Raw genomic sequence first — 17,329 nt, 5'->3', positions numbered from 1 at the left:
TTCATTGTCTTTATAAAATACACATCATATATAATTAAACTATGCCCATGAACCTTTGTGAAAGTAATGTTTTTTTTTTTAGCTAACATAAACATTTATACATCAGCTAAATTAGTACTAATACATTTGTATTACACTAAAAGAAATTTTAGGTTAATTAATTTATCATCATTGTCTTTGAATTTTTACACAATTTTATGCAATAGAAAACACATTCCTTTTTTTTTACAAATTTTAACACTTGAGAACCACCTTCTTTATAAAAGGGAAAATTTCCTATATAAAGGCATGCAAAATGAAACATTAAAGATTTGTTTGGGCCAAAAAAACTAAACAAAAACATTTGAAGATTACCAAGAATAATGCAGGTTGAGTAGAAATTAGTAAACCAAATCGAAACAAAAGGTGAATAATTAAAATTTCCAAAGAATAAAGAAGCATTTAGTTCTACTTATTTCTTCAAGTATACTTTAAATAAATTTAAAATTATAGCTTCATTACTTTAATATTACCAATATAAAAAATGATGCAAAGTGAGTAGAAATTAATAAACTAGATTCAAACAAAAGTGACCTATTAAAATCTACTCCCTTCGTCACTAAATTATATTCCTACTTTTAGCATTTATTTCCTACATAATCAAGAGAAATAGGAATGTAATATAGTTATAGCTACATTAATTTAATAATTAACGCGCAAAATGTGACCTATCATTCGGGGAACGGTAGACGGGACATAAAAACAACAAAAACCTCGAATTAAAAGCATTTGGATTGGTAGAATCCTTCATTCTCCGGTTGGTCCCTTTCCTTCTCAAATTTCACTCTCTGTGTGTTGAACCTTTCAGACACACCTTTGCTGTGCTGTACTGGTACTGTTCAGTGCTCAGTTCCCTCTGCTTCTTTCCCGCATTTACTGTCAACACCCCATTTTTTGGTACTCATGACCACCATTTCCAACCACCTCCTTTCTCCCTCTTCTTTCCTCTGCTCTCTTCAGGTTCATTCTCTCTCTTCTCTCTCCTCCTTTTCATTTTCCTTTTCATTTTCTCTCTCTTTTCATCTTTCAATTTCTGCAGTTTTTCATTCTTCTGTTACCACTTTTTGTATACTTTTGTTTAGTATATTTCTTAATTTGATGCTGATTTTGTTTCTATATTTGCTTTGAAATTGGTGAAGGCGTTGATTCCAGGTGATATTTTTGAAAAATTTGATGTTTGTTATGCTAATTATTTGTTTGATTTTGAATTGAAGCTCGGCTGTAAGCGAGATTTGTGTTAATTTGGCTAATATTTATGTACGAATTAGCTTGAATTTGGTGAAAAAAGGAGATTTGAACTGTAATTTTTGAGGAATTTGATGTTAGTTTGGCAATTATCTATGTTCGATTTTGAATTTTAGTTCCGCGTTGAGTGAGATTTGCATTACTTTGGTCAGTATCTGTGTATGAATTATCTCGTAATTAGCGAAAATGTTGATTCGAGTTCGAAATTTTGAAGAATTTGTTGTTAATATATCTATTTTATGTGTTTGATTTTTGATTTATAGTTCATATGTGAGTGAGATTTGCGCATTTAATTGGTTGGGATTTGGAAGCAAAGTTTTGTTAGGGATTTGAGATAATAGAGGGAGAAAGAGGAGAGAGAAAGTTGAAAATGGAGGGAAGGATGAAGAAGTACAGGCAAGTGAGTCCAGAGAGAGCAAAAGTGTGGAAGGAGAGGTCGCCAAAGTATGTGCAGAATCGTAAAGTGCCGGTTGTTTATTATCTGTGTCGAAATCGACAGCTCGAACATCCTCATTTCATTGAGGTTCCTATATCCTCTTCTGATGGTCTCTATTTAAGAGGTAATGCTGCTAAATTTACTTAAGACAGTGCAAAATTCGTAGTTATTGAGACATGATGCCGATACAAGTGTGTTCGTGTTTCTGTTGCAGATGTGATCGAGAGGCTTAACAATCTTAGAGGAAGAGGCATGGCTTCAATGTATTCATGGTCTTCTAAAAGGTAGTCATACATTATCACTTTTGCACATGTTGCTTGTCTGGGGATCTAATAAAAGAAAAAAGGGTTAAAAGGATACTTAGATGTTCTGCGTTGATTTAACTAAAGCCAATGTCTTTGTGACTTTTAATTGCACAATCATGTGTTCTGAAGCTTAGATGTGTTTATTGATACTGTCGACTTTAACTTGAATTTTCTAGCTTTATTACTGTAATACTTAAGTCTAATTATGCTATTTGCATACGCAGTTGAATAGCGAACAAACAACATGCTCACACTTAATTTCTGTAGCTTCTGTAGAAAAAATGTGTTCTGATTTTTTAAAGCTTAGACGAGGTTATTGGCACTATCGACTTTAGACCTATTTGCTAGTTTTATTAATACTTTTTAGTCTACTTCTTATGATGTTTGCATACAATAATGAATAGTGAACTTATTCAAGGACAAGATGCTCACATTTAGCTTTTAATCTCAAATTGACGATACTGTAGCCCATAGGATTTATTATTTATGGTAATAGTCATTCAAGTGAACACTAAGATCTTAGTGTTACTATAAATCTTGATTAATGATGTTTTGAGCAGAGAATTTGTTTGTAAACGAATGCCTTCTCTCCTTGCTAATATGGATCATTGTCAATTTGTCATTACCTTTTGCTGGTAAAAAAATTATAAATTTACTTGGCACCAAAGAGAATTTACTTATGGCTTATTGATTATTGCGTGACTTAACTTCATCTTGAGTATAAGTGTTCCTGTTATGGAGTTTTCAACTCATTCTGCTTCTTTAAACCATCACAGGAGCTACAAGAGTGGGTTTGTATGGCATGATCTCTGTGAAGATGATCTCATACTTCCGGCTCATGGAGATGAGTATATTCTCAAGGGTTCCGAGATCATTGAAGATTCCAACTCAGGTAAAATTTCACTGAGAGTAGCTTGTTGAAAGGTTTAATGCTATGAAACTATAGAGTTCATTGTTGACAGGTGTTAATTATCAAAATTGAGACAAAGAAGAATTTGGCGTCACATACTAATCACAGTGATATTAATGAAAGTTGGTGTATTCAATATTGCAGATCGTTTCAGCCCAGTAGCTGTTTACAGAATGCACAACTTAAAGCAGTTGCCTGAACCACCTACTTGTAGAAGTAACGAGGATACATCCCCTTCCATGAGCATGGATGACAAGAGCACAGATGACAAAGAAACAAAGCATCCTCATGAAGATGAGACATCTCCTCCATCTCAACGTTCAGGTTCCTCAGCTGTTTCTCCTGACTCAAGAGCAGGAAGCCACTCTCCATGGGGTGCTTCCTTAAGTCTGACAGAATACAAGTTACCAAAGAGTGAAGGAGCAGCCGATGCTTCTACTCAGACTGAGGAAAATCCGAAACAAGTTAATCAGAAAGAAACCTGTACTCGAGGTGTTTCTACAGAGGATGGGACATTAGATGGTGAATATCACGAGGACAACCCAATTCATGCTGATAGCTCAAAACAGAATCCAGAGATAAGTGGAAATTCTGTTTCGCCACCAACTTCCTCAAGTGCATCTTCATCTGGTGGAAAAGCTGAAACATTGGAATCTTTAATCAGGTCTGATTTAAGTAAGATTAATAGCTTCAGAAGACTTGAAGCGGAAGGCATGCAGATGCCATCCAGCAACAAAATGAAAGCGTCAAACATGTTGATGCAACTGATATCTTGTGGGTCAATATCAGTGAAAGATCATAGTTTTGGGCTGATACCTCTCTACAGACCGAGATTTTCTGATTCAAAATTTCCTTCCCCCCTATATTCTACTTCGGTTATGTTAGGTGAGCTTGACTGTTTGTCAGACAATTCAAGGTTAATGGGTCTCAGATTGGAAGATAAGGAGTACTTTAGTGGAAGCTTGGTTGAGACTAAAATGCCCAAGGAACAAGGGGACGGGCGTACTCTTAAACGGTCTTCTTCGTATAATGCTGACAGGTAATAAGACTATACGTCTATATCTCAATTTACACTTCTTTAAAACTAGCATATATAATATTGTATTAGTGTATTGTAGTGTACTAACATACTTCAATTTTCTCATCCTCAAGCTTATTGGCTGTGTGTGATTAGTTCTTTAGCTAAATCTACCTTCTAGTTTGTAGTTTCTTGGTTCATTAGTACATCATGCTGAGAGGGGAAAACCCAGAAAACACCTTTTGTCTTGTAAAATGGGTAAGTTTGGGCTTGAAGATGAGTTAATCGTGCAAATTAGGAAATATGTCTGATGGTGAAACAGAACCTCTGGTTCTGGTCCTTAAAAGACCATGAAAATTAATGTAAATAAAAAAAAAACCAATATCTCAATTGCCTTTATAAATCTCCTTGTCATATGGTGGATTTTGAAGAAGCATGCTAAAGAAAAAGAGGTCAACAAAACACACTAGTCCTGTATACAAAGATCGTACTGAACATCTAGACATGATCAGTTGGTTTGCACCAAAAAAAGATATGATAGGCTAGTCAAATCTGAAACGGAAACAGGCATGTTATCAGCTGTAATATCAATTTTGCATTTGCATTATTTTTTAATTGTACTTGATATTTGGTTCTTATATCTCAGCTTAAGCTGGGAAGAAGCTATAAAATCATGTTACTAAGGAGTTGTGCTTAAGTGATAATAATCAAATTGTTTCATTCAGATCTTCTAAAAAATTTGATTCGGTTGATAACAATGGAGAGGCAACCTCAACAAAGACTAAATGCATTCCAAGGTCCATCAAAACCTCTTTAAGCAAGCCAAGAAGCGAGTCATTGAGATCACCCATTTCAGACAAACCTAGGGTGTCTTCTGATGGAAGCCGTGAATCACGTATCATATCTCATGATATGGCAAATGGTGGCAGTAAAAGAATGTCAGAGACTTCCTCAGGGAAGAATCCGTCAACAAGGGTAAACTCCTTCAGAGAAGAGGAGATTCAGGAAAAGATCATTAAAATCGAAGAAAGTTAAGTTTCAACTCCTACTCATTTTTTCGCAACTAGTTCTTGCTCACATCTTTTTGTTGCCTGAATTCCACTTCGTATTATCCTAACAGGCTGGCTTCAGGAGCCCGGATTATTATTCAATCCAAAGAGAACTAACATTGCCTGCTGTAAAACTGTAAGTCCTCGCCTTCTCGGACCATCAAGATACTCTTTACACAGGTCTGAATGGCAGCCATTAGATTGTTGGCGGGACAATTCGACGAATCTGTAAAAATGAGAAAAAAGGAGGGAAATTTGAGATGAAAAAATCCTTGGGAGATTAGGGGTTGAGGTATGTGGTAAAGTACAGCTGAGGTGGTCCTACTGCTTTGATATACAGAACTGTTTTCCAAATGTTAGGTGCCCTGAAGATGTAGAGTAGATTGTAGCTATGCAGTGAAAGTATCATTCCAAATTTTCTGCTACTGCTGTCCTGTATGTTGTCTCACAAATAGCTTAGCTTGTACTGTAATAGTAAAAAAGGTAGGGCAACCAGCATCTTGTCTCTTTGTTAAATTCTTTTGTCTAAAAAAGAAAGTTTTGTTTTATTCTTCTGAAATGTTTCTCCTAGAATTTATGAGCATATGTAGGTATGTCCCAATCAATGTACCATAAACATGAATTATTAATATGTTGTACTCTGTATACTGTAGTTGTCCAAGGTAATGTTGGCTTAGATTCGGTGCAAAATCTTGTATGAGATGAACTTATACTTGTAGTAAGATTGGAGTAACTTATCTGCTCCGTATTTTTTAAGGTGACTACGAAGTCCTTGTTCTTCTTAAGAATAGCCCCCTATTACTAATAAGTTTTAGTTGCCTCTCCTATAATTGTTGAAATTTCTGGTTGAATTGCTTGTCAATGTCCAAGCTCCATAATCTAGTGATGTACTTGGAGAGAGGGGAATAAAAAAGGGAGAGTCAAATGGTGACGTTATTTTGTTGAGAGGATGCAAGAAATAGTAATAAGAAGTTAAGAACCTAAAAAAAAAAATAATAAAAAAAATGATATTTGTGGCTCACTACAACGTGTTGGCTATATCTGACACATATTCATGAGCTTCAACCATTAGCTTAAACTTTTGATTTAGATGATCTTTTAACATGGTATTAGAACCAGCGTGATACAAAGGTTACAGGTTCGAATCTTATCCCCCATCTTTTCAAGTGAAATATTAAGCGTTAGGTTGGAAGAAAGTCCATCTCCAAAAATAAGTCTATGTAGAAAATTGTAGCATACATACACTGTATTGGATCATTCGTAAATGACTAGCCGATTCAATGCATATTTTAACGTTACATGCCCTATTTTGTTGCATGGAAATCAGAATGCAGCCAAGGCAGCGCTAGCCCAATGACTGATGAAGTCCTCGAAGGTCAACGTTGCGATGTATCAGCACGATTCACATGTTTACTGCAGTGGTCCTTGAGTAATTAAGTAATTTGTCCAATTTGTCCTCTTAATGCAGTTCACCTCGGCACCCTCAATGGTCCAAATGCCCTATAAGCCCGCATGTAAATGTTTCTCTCTTTTTTTTCTTTATTTTTTTTTTAAATAATAAAAAAGCTTAGTGCATCTAAAAAAAGAGAAATTTTTGTCCAGCAATACGTTAGATGAAACTTCCTCTTCAATTTCAATGATTGAAGCAAAAATGGTTGACTATGAAGATCAAACATACAGACCTTTGATCCTTCCATGTTTTTCTTTAACGCTTTGTTTGGATAGCAAAGAAGGAAGGAAAAGAAGGGGAGGGAAAATGGAGGAAGGGAAGGGAAAAGAAAAGGGAGGGGGAGGTGAGCTCCATTTTCCCTCCAAATCTCTCCAATTTTGGAGAGATTATGGTTATTAAAGAGAGAGGAAAAATTGATCCCCCCCTCTCCTTCCCCTTCATGCGTATGATCTTTACAAGATTCGAACATGCAACCTCAAACTCTTATATTAAATGTTTCACCAATAAGCTATGACATATTTTATGTATTCTTTGTCAAAAAATATTTATATATCTAGTGTTGAAAAGGTTTTTCGTATCGATTTTTAGGATTTAGTGGCGATTGTAAATGATATGATTTCTCAAAATTATATAAATGTGTAAAAATAGTGTTGATATGTATTATTATGTTTTCCGTATCGATTTTATATGGGAAAACCATGGCGATTGTAAAAATGATACGACATCCTTAATTATTTCACAAACATACTTGCATATTGTAGCGAATGTACAATCGCTACGAAATAATCGCTACGAAAAGAGATTTTTCTTGTAGTGTCCATTGTTATACTACTAAGCAATAAAACAGAAATTACTTATCTGTTGATGCGTGAACCAAAGTGACAATAGCCGCGTCGTGGAAAACCACTGACCTAAAAGACGATTCCGCGCTACCTCCCGGTGCAGTAGACTAGAAGCGGTTGCCCTCCAGGATAAGCACGGCGCCGGAGTTTATGTGCATTCACAAACCCGACTGGAACTCATAATACTTGCCCAGAAAACAGAACAGAAGAAACTCGTGTTTAGATAATTTTAGAGAGGAGAGATAACTGAATGTGTTGTGTATTTTTGACTGGAAAAGCAACGAGTATATATAGGCAGTAGAAGGGAGACAAGAAACATAAAACGAGGGACGAATCTGGCTAAGAAAACGACCAGATTCATTCAACCAGTCAACAACGGAAGCAAGAAACAAGGAATTAATTAGTCAGCTATAATCAAGGGATTAATGACTGACTTAATTCCGTAATCCCAACAGTCAGAAAAGAATATTCCCAACAGATAGAAAAGAATATTCCCAACAGACAAAAAAGAATATTCTGTTTAATAAAGAAAAGGAAATAAAATTTCTCCAAAAAGATAACAAGGACCCACGCCCGCGCATCGCATTCCCCAAGACCCAAGTCCCGAGCCCGAGCCCGAGCCCGACCCGACCCGGCTCGGCTCGGCGCGCGCGCGTGTGTGGAGTAACACTTAACTCCCACTCACTCAACTAAGTAGTGTTAAGGCACTACAATATAAAAACAAGGAAAAACCTTTCCCCCCAACCAATGTGGGATTTTCCCCTTTCATTTGTTTTTCTCTCTCTTGTTTTTCCTCATCCCTCTTATTTTATATCAAGAACTTCCAACAATCCCCCACAGGTTCGAAGATATGAAAAAGAACGGAAGGAAAAGATGAATTCTGGGCAAAACAAAACAATTGCATAAGTGTCAATGTCTCGCGACTTGAATTAACACATAGTGGACATCAAGCTATGATCCCTCACCTACCAAGTGACTTTCGTCTTGAACTCAATAGGGAGTTAGGGACCCGTCACTTTGAGCCACACAATTGAACATGTATAATATCTAGAGATGGTCCAAGAAAAATAAAATGTGCTTCCGAATTATTATATAATGTTCCCCTTTGAACTCATGGTGAGTAGGAGTTCACTATTTCACAATTCATACAACGGGCTTTAGCCCCATCTCTTCCGATGTTTCCAAAACTAGTTTTTTACATAGGCCTTTAGTTAACGGATCCGCAATGTTCTTTTCGGACTTAACATAGTCCAGTGATATCACCCCTTCAGACAACAGATTTCTGACGGCTTTATGCCTCAGACGGATGTGTCTCTTTTTCCCATTATAGGCATGGTTATGAGCAACAGCAATAGCAGCTTGCGAATCACAATGAAGTGCAACTGAAGGAGCTGGCTTCCCCCACAGCGGAATATCTGCAAGCATGTTCCTCAACCATTCTTCCTCATGACCTGCCAATTCAAGAGCAACAAACTCAGATTCCATAGTAGACATAGCAGTACAAGATTGCTTACAAGATTTCCAGGATACAGCTCCACCACCAAGGGTTAAGACATAGCCACTAGTAGAGTTAACTTCATCATTATCGGATACCCAGTTGGCATCACAAAAACCTTTCAAAACTCCAGGAAATTTGGAGTAGTGCAAACCCCAATCCGCAGTACCCTTAAGGTACCTAAGCAACCTCCTAAGAGCAATCCAATGATCACTGCTTGGGTTATGAGTGTACCTGCTCAACCTACTAATGTCAGGTCTAGTATAGTTCATTAGAAACATAACACTACCAATAATTCGAGCATACTCAGACTGATTAACTGGATCACCATTATTTTTCTTTAGGTGGAAACTTGGGTCATATGGAGTCTTAACTGGATCGACATTAAATGAGTCAAACCTTTTAAGAAGCTTTTCAACATAGTGTGACTGATTAAGACAAATGCCTTTTGGAGTCCTTTTGATTTTTACTCCCAAAATCACATCTGCCTCACCCATGTCTTTCATTTCAAAATTCGAACTCAAAAACTGTTTTGTCTCATTTACTCGATCCAAGTCAGTCCCAAAAATCAACATATCATCCACATAAAGACAAATAATTACACAACCATGACTATCATGCTTAAAATAAACACAAGAGTCACCTTCATTAACATGAAAACCATTACCAGTCATAGTCTTATCAAATTTGTCATGCCATTGCTTTGGAGCTTGTTTAAGCCCATACAATGACTTGACTAATTTACAAACCTTTTCCTCTTGTCCTGGAACAACGAACCCTTCAGGTTGGACCATGTAAATCTCCTCATCCAAGTCACCATTCAAAAATGCAGTTTTGACATCCATTTGATGAACAACAAGATCAAAAATGCAAGCAAGAGCAATTAAAGTCCTAATGGTTGCAATTTTAGTAACAGGGGAGTAAGTATCAAAATAATCAATGCCAAACTTTTGAGTAAAACCCCTTACCACTATCCTTGCCTTATACTTGTCTATGGATCCATCGGCCTTTAACTTTTTCCGAAAGATCCATTTACAAGTAATGGGCTTACAACCTCTAGGAAGTTCAACCAATTCCCAAGTGTTATTATTGAGAATTGATTGTAACTCACTATCAATTGCTTCTTTCCAAAAAACAGCATCAACTGACCTCATTGCCTCATCATAGGTTCTTGGATCATCTTCCAAAACAAAAATATGCACAAAATCATCATCAATTAAGGAAGATTCAGATAAACAGGAAGTAATAAAATCAGGACCAAAACTGTTTTCCTTTCTTGCCCTTTTGCTTCTCCTTGGCTCTAAAACAGAATCATCGTTAGTAATAGGAGCATTAGCAATAGGCAAACTAACAGAACTACTAGCATGCAATTCACTATCATTAGAAGAAGACATCTCTAAAGGAAAAATGTTCTCAAAGAACTCAGCATCTCTAGCTTCAATGATATGACCACCTGCATAAGAGTTGTTAGCACCTTTAACAAAGAAACGATAAGCTGCACTTTGATAAGCATAGCCAATAAAAATAGCATCAACAGTTTTGGGACCAATTTTATCCCTCTTGAAACTAGGTATGCCTACTTTTGCTAGGCACCCCCACACTTTCAAGTATTTCAGGTTTGGCACTCGACCTTTCCATATTTCGTATGGAGTCTTGTCAAGCTTCTTGTGAGGAACCCTGTTCAAAACATGACAAGCAGAAAGAATAGCCTCCCCCCACATGTTATTAGGAAGCCCAGAACTAATAAGCATAGAATTCATCATATTCTTTAAAGTTCTATTTTTCCTTTCAGCTATACCGTTTTGTTTGGGTGAATAGGGAGCCGTTGTCTCATGAACAATGCCAAGTTGCTCACAAAATGCCTTAAGAGTGTCAGGGCTGTACTCACCACCCCTGTCACTCCTAACCCTCTTGATCTTTTTGTTCAACTGGTTTTCTACCTCAGCTTTATATTTGAGGAACATTTCCTCAGCTTCGTCCTTAGACCTGAGAAGATAAACCATGCAAAAACGTGAACAATCATCAACAAAAGTAATATAATACTTTTTACCCCCTCTACTTTCGTGATTATTAAAATCACCTAAGTCACTATGAACAAGCTCTAGTACTTCAGTCTGTCTATCTACTGATTTAAATGGCTTCTTTGTAAATTTGGCTTCAACACAAACTTGACATTTTGAAAAATCAGTGTTAGAAAAACTTGGAATCAAATTTAAGTGTTTAAGCCTTTTAACAGAATCAATATTAACGTGACCTAATCTAGCATGCCATAAATCAATAGACTCAGCAATATAAGCAGAAGAAGTACTAGCATTCTTATTCATAGTGTCAACTTTAACATCAAGAGTAAAAAGCCCCCCATTACAAAATCCCTTCCCCACAAATTCCCCATTGCGAGTAAGAACTAATCTATCAGAATCAAAAGAGAGCTTCAGTCCAGCTTTCATGAGTAAACTACCAGAAATTAAATTCCTGCGCATTTTTGGAACATGCAAAACATTAGTCAGAGTAAGCAATTTTCCAGAAGTGAGAGTGAGAACGATCTTCCCTTTGCCTTGGATAGAAGCAGAAGCTGAGTTGCCCATGAAGACATTTTCACCTTCAACCTTGTCATAGGTAGTGAACATGTCCTTGTTGGCGCAGATGTGCCTGGTAGCTCCAGTGTCAACAATCCACTCAGCAGCATTACCTGTAAAGTTAGCTTCTAAAACAACAACAACAATAACGTCAGAATCCTCAATAAGATTTGCTTGACTTTGCCCATTGTTCTTCTTCTTGACCCTGCAATCCTTAGCCTTGTGACCAGTCAGACCACACTCAAAACAAGTACCCTTAAACTTGTACTTCTGAATCTTCCCTTTAGGCTTAAGATTACTGTTTTTGGCTTTGGACTGGTTGTTTGATTTGGGTTCAACAAGGTTGGCTTTGGCAGAAGAAGAGGAAGGAAAAACAGAAGGGGTTTTGTCTTTGATACGGTTTTCCTCCTCGATTTTGAGGTGGGAAGCAAGTTCCTCTAAGGTTAGGTCTTTCTTTTTGTGCATGAGTTGGTTACGAAAATCCTTCCAAGAGGGAGGGAGTTTCTCAATCAGAACAATAGCAAGGGTAGTATCAGAAATAGACAGACCTTCAGCAGCCATATTAATACAAACACTCTCATAAGCATGAATCTGATCAATAATAGGCTTATCATCAACAACTTGAAAACTTAACCACTTACTAACACAATAACGTTTAGTACCAGCATCATCAGTTCCATATTTTTTCTCTAAAGCATCCCAAATATCCTTAGCATGATAAAAACCCATATAAATATCCAACAGACTATTCGACATATAATGCAACAACATGCCCTTACAGGTTCTATCATCCTTATCAAACTTAACATCACTTTAAGACAAATTATCCTTATCATCAGGTTCAACAATATCATCAAGAACATATGCAACATCAATTTGCTCCAAATAAAAACGCATCCTAACAGCCCAACGTTTATAATTCTTTCCATCTAGAGGTTCTAACTTAGACATATCAGGAATCAGAAACTTGGAAGCCATAATCGTCTTTTAGATTGTTATACTACTAAGCAATAAAACAGAAATTACTTATCTGTTGATGCGTGAACCAAAGTGACAATAGCCGCGTCGTGGAAAACCACTGACCTAAAAGACGATTCCGCGCTACCTCCCGGTGCAGTAGACTAGAAGCGGTCGCCCTCCAGGATAAGCACGGCGCCGGAGTTTATGTGCACTCACAAACCCGACTGGAACTCATAATACTTGCCCAGAAAACAGAACAGAAGAAACTCGTGTTTAGATAATTTTAGAGAGGAGAGATAACTGAATGTGTTGTGTATTTTTGACTGGAAAAGCAACGAGTATATATAGGCAGTAGAAGGGAGACAAGAAACGTAAAACGAGGGACGAATCTGGCTAAGAAAACGACCAGATTCATTCAACCAGTCAACAACGGAAGCAAGAAACAAGGAATTAATTAGTCAGCTATAATCAAGGGATTAATGACTGACTTAATTCCGTAATCCCAACAGTCAGAAAATAATATTCCCAACAGATAGAAAAGAATATTCCCAACAGACAAAAAAGAATATTCTGTTTAATAAAGAAAAGGAAATAAAATTTCTCCAAAAAGATAACAAGGACCCACGCCCGCGCATCGCATTCCCCAAGACCCAAGTCGGCTCGGCTCGGCGCGCGCGTGTGTGTGGAGTAACACTTAACTCCCACTCACTCAACTAAGTAGTGTTAAGGCACTACAATATAAAAACAAGGAAAAACCTTTCCCCCCAACCAATGTGGGATTTTCCCCTTTCATTTGTTTTTCTCTCTCTTGTTTTTCCTCATCCCTCTTATTTTATATCAAGAACTTCCAACATCCATTTCTCTTCTCTTCTTTTCCTTCCATTTCTTCTTATCCAAACAAAGTGTAAGTGTTCTAATTTGCCTTTTACACTATACATATATTATTTTAATAGTTAATCAAACACGGTATATAAATTAAATAAGGTCGTTAAACATAGGCACGAGTACTTGTTATATACGGAGTACGTCTCAATGTATATATACTCAATGTTAACTTTTTTATAATATATTTTCATATATTAATATTAATAAAAGATATATTTGGCTAAAGGCACTTAAAATAAAAATAAAGGCAGAAAGTTTGTTTATATCCTACATAGGCATCAAATATTTGGGCGAAGTTCAAAGACATATTACATATCGAGTAAATTGTAAAAGTGACTCTTAGAATTAAATTAAAAACCCAGAGAAAGTATAAGCTTACCAATTACCCCGAATATATTGTAAAACGTTCTTAGATTAATTTTTATTTCTTTCAACCATACTTTGTGTAGTACAATAAAGTTATTCCAATACAATTACAAGAATTCTTTAAAAGAATGTAAATAAATTTGGTCTACAACAACTGAAAAATTAATAATCATAATACTCCAATTCACCTTGCAATGCCTAAATTCTAAAAATGGTTAAATGTTGAGGGGTAAATGTCAATCATACCTCTTAGTTCCTTAACAAAAACATCCATTGCCGTTGGAGGCAAGGAAATGGGCACCATAATCATATTATCACCTTTCTTGTTCTTAAAGGTAATAAAGAAGCTTGCATCCGGTACCGACCCGTTACTAGCCGGTCCTCCGTAAACGGGTTTTCCCCACCCGAAATCCACGTCTGCAAACCCTAAATGCCTAAGGTCAGACACCACGTATGTTTGACGTACCGAAAATTCAGGCCTATCATTTGTTACCATAAGGTTCATAATAGATCTCATATATTCCTCATTCACTTCTTTTTTGGTAGACCTAATGAGGTCCAATATATATGCCATGTCATTGTTGCATATATCGCCCGCCCTAGCGCAAACTGCCGGAAATGCACACGCATTTCCGTAGTATCCCTTCGCTAAGGGCGGGTTAAACTTGTTCCTTGCATTGACAGCGAATAGTAGACGGACCTCTTCCTCGGGGTCTAGTCCAAGTGCTATGGTACGACAACGCCATAGGGAGGCACTAAGGATGTCGAAAGAGGAGAATTGTTTGATGTGTGGAGGGACATTACGCCGTAGGGCTGCAAGCTCGGTTGGTCCGAAGAGGAAGGATTGTTGGACAAGGTTGGCTTGATCATGATGATGATCGATTTCTTCGTGTTGGTCGTACTCGGGGTGAGGGAAGGTGACATTCGTGGGTTCTTTCGCGGTTAAGCGTTCGCGATCCCAAACTGGGGGGACGGATGGGGTGGTGAAGCCTCTCGCTAGCTCGCCTACCGCGTTCATTAGTTGCATTACGCCTGTGCCATCGGCGATGACATGGTTTCCTCGAATGGCCACTATGAATCCACCGCATCTAAGACGGGTAACCTGAACAATGAACAAGGGAGTGCCAAGCATTCCATCAGTACCAGGAATGTCATAAAACAAATCCTCCAAAGGAAATGGAGGATGAATTTCATCTCCAAAATCCTCTAGCGTTGCATCCGCCTCAGCCTCGATGAAGGGCACGCCTTCACCATTGCAATCGACAATGAGCTTCCTCTTAGGCCCTTCTACTAACCGGCCAGCATAGGGGTAGAAAAACACAAGAGCCTTAGCCAAAGCATCCTTAACCACCTTCACCGGGTCTTTTCCCTCCATGGAGGGATCAGCCCGGTAAAACATTATGCCCGGCATCTGAAATCGAAGACCCTCTTGGTCATCGATGTCTGAGAGCGGTTTTAGCTCACGTGGTGTAGGCTCACAGGGGCACACTAGCTCTGGCTCCCCTCGTGTTACGTTTAACACTAGGGGAGTCGTGTCTTGTGCCATAAGAGCCATAATAGTGATTGGTTGGGTTTTGAATGAGAAGATTATTTAGCTAGCTTAGGAGTATAGAATGAGAGTACAATCAAGCTATGTTGTAATGAACTTTGATGGTGTAAGATAAATGCATGTATTCACGTCTATTTATAGGTGTAGTAAAGTGGGCTGTTTAATATTTATTAGGTCAACAAAAAGTAAAGTAAATTCATTATGATTGGAGTTAAAATTAGGTTAGTGTTTTAGGACACGTGAACAATACAAATAATTGAGCAAATAAGATTGGATAATTAACAAATTAAAACTTGGTGGAATTGAACGAACTTTTATGTGATGTGCGTGGCTGCGCCAGTATGTGGATGATTTTTTTTTTCTTCAAAGTGGGGTAGGTGCAATTCATGTAAAGACCAAAAAAAATAATAATATTGCAAGTTGCATGTAATTCATCCGTAGTTACCAGAGAAAAAAATATGGAAAAACCGTGGGATGTCATAAGGATAGTCAAAATTGAACCAACAATATATTTATGCAAGTAAGAAATAATTATTCAAAGCAATATGAGCCATATGGTGATATGAAGTATACATGTATAATGTATTCAAAGCAAATTAACCATATGGAGTATAATCAACTTTTATTTATTTTTTGAACATGATTAGGCAGCTAGTAATCCATTTTATATCTCTAACTTTTATAATTAATACGGACTACCACCTTACACACATCTTTAAAAAATGTTTTGGATTGTTTGTCTCATTATTTTTTTTTAATTACAATCAACAATTTTTATTGATATGAAGTACTACAAAATATAGTATGTGGGAAATTTTAGATTTGTTTTCATATACTTTGCATATAAATTGAGGGTCAAATGAGAAGTTCTTTAATTAAAATGAGACGAATGAGAAAAATTAAATATACATTTATTTTATATTGAATATATGCATATTTTCCCTGCCTTATAAAAAGGTATTACAATTAACAACTTTTATTTGAAGTACTTCAAAATGTAGTAATATGAGAAATTTTAGATTTGTTTTGATATACTTTGCATTTAAATTAAGGGTCAAATGAGAAGTTCTTTAATTTTTAATTAAAATGAGAAGAATGGAAAATATTAAATATGCATATATTTTATACTGAATATGCATATTTTCCCCACCTTTATAAAAAGGTTAACAACTATTAAAAAAAATAATAATAATAAAAAGGTTAACAAAACTCTTATATATAGTGCATAAAAATGTATATTTTTAAAAATGTTCTTTTACATATTTTACTCCATTTGATTTCAAAACCTTAAAACTGTTTCTTGAATCTCTTAAATTGCTTTTTAGTTTGTTAAAAATAAAAACTTGTATTTATTTCAATATTTAAAGCCATCTTTTACTCTCTCTCCATTTCTTTTTCTTTTTCTTATTTGGAATTTGATCATTATTTATTTATTAAATAGAATCTAAATTGGAATTATAGAGAATCTAAATTCATTTAAATATATATGGAGTACAAGAATTATATATTTGTGTTTTATGTTTGTCCCATTATTTGTTTTGTGCACGGATCATTTTGCTTTATGCATGAATCCAATGCTTAAACATTGACCAATAATATATTTAATCAGACATAATTATTAAAAGTTATAAAGCAAAATTTGTAATACACATCGAAAAAAATCTGTTAAAATCCCGCAAAACTATATATATATATATATATATATATATATATATATATATATATATATATATATATATATATATATATATATATATATATATATATATATATATATTTGTGATTTTATTTATTATTTTACTAGTACTTATATCAATTTTAAATATTAATGATCAAAGGTTTGTATGCATTGGAGATGGTAACTAAAAAAATGCCACCATTTTGCGAAAAAAGATAGAGTACGTATTATAAATACATTATTATTGTTATTATTATTATTATTATTATTATTATCATCATCATTATTATTATCATTATTATTAATATTTGAAGATGGCCAAACTATATACTACCTCAGTTTCTGAAAGTTCAACCCACTTACTATTCATGTAGTCAAATTAAAATAAGTGTGACCATAGTTTATAATTTTTTTTTTGAGTAAAGATTGATTTAATTTATAAATAAAAAGTCACACGACATCTGATCTACAAAGAGATTCAAATCTAATAATGCATGATAATTAAATCAAATAATTAAAAACATCA

General features: G+C 35.8%; 1 protein-coding gene and 1 pseudogene across 3 annotated transcripts; one reads left to right on the top strand and one right to left on the bottom strand.

The window, feature by feature from the left end:
• The first annotated feature begins 789 nt into the window (after window positions 1–789).
• On the top strand, window positions 790–5,663 carry LOC145558334 (protein SOSEKI 3-like). 3 transcript variants are annotated; one of them, XM_081619547.1, is made up of 7 exons: window positions 790–999; window positions 1,548–1,844; window positions 1,935–2,004; window positions 2,802–2,917; window positions 3,080–3,974; window positions 4,679–4,983; window positions 5,074–5,663. In XM_081619547.1, the coding sequence occupies exons 2-7, from the start codon at window positions 1,655–1,657 to the stop codon at window positions 5,232–5,234; spliced, it is 1,737 nt and encodes a 578-aa protein (XP_081475673.1). In that variant the 5' UTR covers window positions 790–999; window positions 1,548–1,654; the 3' UTR covers window positions 5,235–5,663. The 3 variants fall into 3 exon arrangements, with proteins under 3 accessions (XP_081475673.1, XP_081475675.1, XP_081475674.1); XM_081619548.1 differs by lacking the exon at window positions 790–999 and adding an exon at window positions 1,019–1,191; XM_081619549.1 differs by lacking the exon at window positions 5,074–5,663 and having other exon boundaries at window positions 4,679–4,988.
• Window positions 5,664–13,611: 7,948 nt separating this feature from the next.
• On the bottom strand, window positions 13,612–15,212 carry LOC145559498 (benzyl alcohol O-benzoyltransferase pseudogene; annotated as a pseudogene).
• Between the last annotated feature and the right edge of the window lie 2,117 nt (window positions 15,213–17,329).

Source organism: Chenopodium album, chromosome 9, assembly GCF_948465745.1.
Source record: "Chenopodium album chromosome 9, dcCheAlbu1.1, whole genome shotgun sequence".
Lineage (NCBI taxonomy): Eukaryota > Viridiplantae > Streptophyta > Magnoliopsida > Caryophyllales > Amaranthaceae > Chenopodium > Chenopodium album.
Note: the sequence above shows the minus strand (reverse complement) of the source record. Positions and strands in the feature narration are given on the sequence as shown.

Bases quoted from the DNA above. Each gene is read 5' to 3' on its own strand.
- LOC145558334 (XM_081619547.1), top strand. From the start codon at position 1,655: ATGGAGGGAAGGATGAAGAAGTACAGGCAAGTGAGTCCAGAGAGAGCA. The intron at 1,845-1,934 runs GTAATGCTGCTA...TTTCTGTTGCAG, and splicing joins TGATGGTCTCTATTTAAGAG to ATGTGATCGAGAGGCTTAAC. The intron at 2,918-3,079 runs GTAAAATTTCAC...TCAATATTGCAG, and splicing joins CATTGAAGATTCCAACTCAG to ATCGTTTCAGCCCAGTAGCT.